The 5,771-nt window shown below is 43.6% G+C and overlaps 1 protein-coding gene across 2 annotated transcripts in view; it reads right to left on the reverse strand.

Moving 5' to 3' along the window:
* Positions 1-1,309, reverse strand: part of zdhhc24 (zDHHC palmitoyltransferase 24) — a 6,189-nt gene extending 4,880 nt beyond the window's left edge. The window contains exons 1-2 of one of the 2 annotated variants that reach the window (XM_080525111.1): positions 1,241-1,309; positions 298-678 (exon numbers count right to left, since the gene is read on the reverse strand). In XM_080525111.1, the coding sequence (XP_080381237.1) occupies positions 298-602 (305 nt within the window). In that variant the 5' untranslated portion in view covers positions 603-678; positions 1,241-1,309. Of the gene's footprint in view, positions 1-297; positions 706-1,240 lie in introns of both variants that reach the window. The other variant, XM_080525112.1, reaches the window with a different exon arrangement.
* Positions 1,310-5,771: the final 4,462 nt, after the last annotated feature.

Consider the following 5,771-nt stretch of genomic DNA (forward strand, 5'->3'; position numbering starts at 1 on the left):
TATAGAGTGATCACATTAACCAGGGATGAGCAGCCATCAAGTATTGTCATTGTCATCATGGTATAGGTGTTACGGTACATGTGGGAATACGGTACATGTGGGAAAACTAGGGTTAGGGTCAGGTGCTAGGGTGCTACGGTTAGGGGTAGGGTTAGGGGTAGGGGTAGGGTTAGGCATGCCAGCATGTACCAAGTCGACGTAGCACCTAACCCTAACCCTAGTTTTCCCACATGTAACCGTATTCCCACATGTACCGTAACATAGGCATTGTTCATTAACCTTTAACCTTTGACCTACCTCCATCCCTGTCCCAGGCCCTCTCCGCCCAGGAACACCCCTCGTATGCTGGGGGACGTCTTGACGAAGAGCGAGGCGTTCCAGCAGATGTTGCCCAGCATGAAGTACTGCGCCACCAGGTGCACCGTCTTCCACACGGTGGACCACTCCGTGTGCTTCTGGGCCGCCTCCAGAGGGGCCTCGACCAGGACCAAGTAGCTGACCTCGGCCGTGATGGAGAAGACCAGCACGGTGTTCAGGACCACGGGCAGATGGCGACAGACCCTCTCGGCGCCACAGAAGGCTCGGCTCGCCAGACTGGCCATGTTGATGTTGCCTTGTCCTCCTCCTCCTCCTCCTCAGTTCCTTTTCTTCTTCTGGGTGATTGGTTGATTTGACAAGCTGGTGGGGGGAGTCGGACGGTTTTAACTGACGGACCAATAATGTTAGTGATTAATGCTGGATTTGTAAATGTATTACTAGGACTCTTTTGTTGTTGTTGTTGTTGTTGTTGTTGTGGGAAAACAATTGTCAATTTATTTGCTACTGTTTGTATTTGATATATTTGAAAATAACGTTATAATTTTGTTTATGTTGGTGACGCTAATGCCAGCTGTTTGAGTTCTATTCTGTCTGTGTTATATTCATATATTCATATATCTACACACACAATAAACAAACTATCACTTCGTGAGTTTAGAATTATAAGGTTCTATCTCCGTTTAGGGCAGTTCAGAGATATTGAGCGTCAACGTTTTTACATTCCATTATGTTTTGTGAGATGGAACCTTTGTATTTTATGAATTACTAACCCAAAAATTTCAACATTTTAAAAATAACACCACACAGGCATTAATAAACACCTAATGGATCATATTATGTAAAAAAAACTACATTTCGACCAAAAATTGAGATAGAACCTTATAATTCTAACGTCACGACTTCTCTGGTGTCATTAACTTACCTAAAGAAGCCTCATCGCTTCACACACTGGTCAGAAGGGCTTGGCCAAACTGCACTGATTACATTTCAGGGGGGGTGTATTTTCATGTAACACACGCAGTCTGTGTTACATGAAAATACATCCTCCCTCAAACTATATCATTACGTTCCGCACATAATGGCACTGAATGAATGAATGAAAGCTTTATTTCGAACATGTGAAAAAAGAAATAGTTATAACAACAAAAAACTAAAAAACAAGAAAAAAACAAAACAAAAAACACTATTTACTTAACATGTCCGAAAAGGAGTAGGAAGAAGCATAAATGTATTTAATCCTACCCCTTCTCCAATACTCAGAGATTAATAATTAATAATCTACAGTTAACTTCAATATTAATATAATATTTTTTTTAATAAAATCAAATTTATTTACGTATTTACATATTTACCAACAATAGAAAACAGATCATGTAAATAAACAAATAATCTGTGAAACAGAGCATCGTACACTATGGACATGTGTAAAAGTAAAACATCCAGAATAAATCCTTAAATTAAAAGTTGGTCGAATCTGCTTGGTTGATCAAAACATTTTATTGACGATATTACAGTGTCTTGTAGTGTAGTGATGACAGTGATGTCTCTATTTGCCCACAGTTCCGCCCCCCTAAAGAGTAAACCCAGATTAATCCCAGTAATCCGAGATAATCCCAGGAGGTCACGTGAGAGACTTGGACAGGTCCATGATTTCAGTCATGTCCATAGAGATAATAAAGAAATGATGTCCTCTTGGTACGCCAACGATGTTCTCGAGGATTCCCGCAATGGTGTCTTGAAGCGGGGACAAGAACATCTGCAATACAGGTGTGAGCAGAAACGGTCAATCTTTCGTTTAATTTCCAGTTAACTAAACTCTTTGTGTATCCTGCATTTCAGATACCGATTATTTATCTTCAGATATATACGATTCAAATAAGTGTATGTATGGAGTCTTTAAATGTTATGACAATTTGTAATATTATTATGAGAGTCAGTGCACAAAAGTTCCTGTATTTCAACCCTGTATCAGTAAAACTGCAGAATATCTTCTTCACCACAAGGGGGCGGTGTTGTCTTTATAGTGCACTGAAGAAACCTAGCTCAGCACTTCCAGTAGAAGTTACTTTAATATGCATACATTCATTATTGGATGCCATGGAGGTGTGTGTGAGCAGCTCTGCTTCTGTCTGTCTACAGCGAACAGAGGAGGATGGAGCTCCAGGGTGACCTTTTGACCTTACAGAGGGATCAGCACCTGTGAGTTATGCGTGTGTGTGTGCCATGCAAGTCAACTGTGTTTGCATCTACAATGTGTGTGTGTGTGTGTGCATGCTTGTGTGTGCGTGCTTGTATGTGTGTACACGCATGTGTGTGCGTATGTGCTTTTGTGTGTGTGTGTCTGCGTGCGTGTGTGTGTACACGCATGTGAAGTGAAGTGAAACTTTATTTATATAGCGCCTTTCGTACATGAATGCAACTCAAAGCAAAGTGTGTGTGTGTGTGTGTGTGTGTGTGCGTGCGTGCGTGTGCTTCTGTGTGTGTGTGTGTGTGTGTGTGCAGCAGGGCGGTGTGTCTGCAGGGCCGCTGGCAGCAGCTGAGTGACAGGGAGCGCCGGGCCCAGCAGCAGAACAGACGGCTGCTGGAGGAGTTTGACCAGGCGGAGCTCAGCCTCAGACACCTGGTGACCCAGACCGCTGCTATGAACACCATACGGGTTAGAGATATACACACACACACACACACACACACAGACACCTGGTGACCCAGACCGCTGCTATGAACACCATACGGGTTAGAGATATACACACACACACACACACACACACAGACACCTGGTGACCCAGACCGCTGCTATGAACACCATACGGGTTAGAGATATACACACACACACACACACAGACACCTGGTGACCCAGACCGCTGCTATGAACACCATACGGGTTAGAGATATACACACACACACACACACACACACACAGAGACACCTGGTGACCCAGACCGCTGCTATGAACACAATACGGGTTAGACACACACACACACACACACACACACACACACACAGACATTCGGTTGGGCCAGATTTGAAAACCAAGCAAAACTGCATTGTCACAGTTTAAGGATGTTATCTGAGGTGCAACAGCGGACCAGCGTGCTGTCAAACCATTTACTCTTCCTGTCATGGATGGAGCCCCATCCATCACAAGCATTCCCACACGCTTTAAACTTTGAAATTGAACGTTCTCTAGCGTGCACGTAGATCCACAGTAATTGTTGGAATTGAAATGGAATGTAATGTATTACTGGCTTGTAGTGTGTTAGTAGACACACACACACACACACACACATCGTCATATTTGGACAAGTAACTTGAGCTCTCGGACAAGTAAAAGAGGTTCACTTGTCTGAAGGAGCTTAATGTCAAGCCCTGCACTGGTTACTAGAAATAGAACAGGAATTTGACTTTGAAAGACTTAAATGTTTTCTCTCTTTTTTTAAATCCCCCCAAAGGAGCAAGCCTGTGGCTGCCACGGCAACAACAAACTCATTTGAGGAAGTGATCTTCTTCGTCACTTCTTCGCCATTTCCAGTGTTGCCAATCTTTACCTTCTACTAGAAGAATGTCCACAATGCGTTAGAATTATAAGGTTCTGTCTCCATTTTTGTCAAAATTGAGTTTTCTACATAATCTGACCCATTAGGTGTTTATTAATGCCTGTGTGGTGTTATTTTTAAAATGTTGACATTTGTCAGCTAGTAATTCATAAAATACAAAGGTTCCATCTCACAAAACATAATGGAATGTAAAAACTTTGATGCTCAATATCTCTGAACTGCCCTAAACGGAGATAGAACCTAATAATTCTAAGCTCACGAATGGTCAGGAATAACTCCTAAAAGAATCCCTCATCAGTGTGTGTGTGTGTCAGCTTCCTGTGGTTGGTGGCAGCATCGGTGCCAGTGAGACATACTAAATCATTTCATAGCCAGACTGGTGATACGGTCAAGTAACAACTGCTGTAGAGAGGTAAACAATGTAAACAAGTTTTATTGGCCTGACCGTAGACCCCCCAAAAAAGCAAGCCAGGAAAAAAAACTTCCCTGAGCACAGCGGCAAGGAAAAACTCCCTGGTAGGAAGAAACCTTGAGAGGAACCAGGCTTAGTGGGGGGCGTGCCCATCCTCCTCGGACTGGTCGAGTGAAACTGTACTTTTAGTCCGGGAGCCATGGGGATGAACCTTGTTTTTGTCGGGTAAAGTTTTTCTCTCTGCTGTTTCTTGTTGCTTGGGGGTTCCTCTTCAAAACACAGGAGGGTGCCCTGTGATATCCCCGAAGCAGGCTTTGGCTCCCAGACTATTTTCCAGTTGGCCAAATGTCTTTTTGACTCCTCTGGAGGTAGACTGGAGGTCTTCATTAAGGCCTCTGGATTGGTTGGGTTGGTTGGTTGGGGGGGACGGGGTTCTTTGATGAGGGGCGGGGTTACTGTGATGGCAGAGAACACTTATATTAGTGAGTACAGCAATTTGGAATAGCTAGTATCCAACACTTTAGGGTTAGAGATCACTTTGGATCCCCGACATCTATAAGCTGTTTGCACGACTATGTGAGTATGTATGCTATCGTCTCTGTACCTCTCTTTCATAGAAGAGACTATGTGAGTATGTATGCTATCGTCTCTGTACCTCTCTTTCATAGAAGAGACTATGTGAGTATGTATGCTATCGTCTCTGTACCTCTCTTTCATAGAAGAGACTATGTGAGTATGTATGCTATCGTCTCTGTACCTCTCTTTCATAGAAGAGACTATGTGAGTATGTATGCTATCGTCTCTGTACCTCTCTTTCATAGAAGAGACTATGTGAGTATGTATGCTATCGTCTCTGTACCTCTCTTTCATAGAAGAGTACATAGCCAGTCTGCTCTCTCTTCTGACAGACAGACGCGCCGGTTGTCTCCACGACCTTCATGTCGCTATAGGAGAGCCAGCGGTCCGTCAGGTCCCCAGGGTCACCGTCAGTGTAGACCACATCACTGACGTAGTGTCCTATAGAATCCCCAGAACACACAGTCAGGATGAGACACACACACATTCATGTACTCAGAGCTCACACAGAGGTGGTCATGACAACAATACGCTCCACATGTCCACACACACGTCACAAACTGCAGAATGGAAACACACCAGAGACACTCGTCATGTTGGGAGGCAGACGTCAGTGTTGTGACTGCTAGCAGAAGGGAGTCAGCGTGGTCGCTAATTAAAGGTAAATACTAATAAATGACTAAAGACAGCTTACCTGCAAGCTTTCAAAAACCTAGAGCCAAATGAGAATAGGTTTGCTAGCAATCGTAACTGTGAAGTCTGTCTCCAAAAATGAGGAGAATCTCCAGTTATGTTTAGACTTTCATAGCCTATTGTATTAATATCCTACTCTATACTCACTGTAACACCCAAGCATGTGACATGCTTCCTTGTGTACAGTGTGTGTGTGTGTGTGTTCATCTCACCTGAGG

Source organism: Nansenia antarctica (genome assembly GCF_963989245.1).
Source record: "Nansenia antarctica genome assembly, chromosome: 3".
NCBI classification, from domain to species: Eukaryota; Metazoa; Chordata; class Actinopteri; order Argentiniformes; family Microstomatidae; genus Nansenia; species Nansenia antarctica.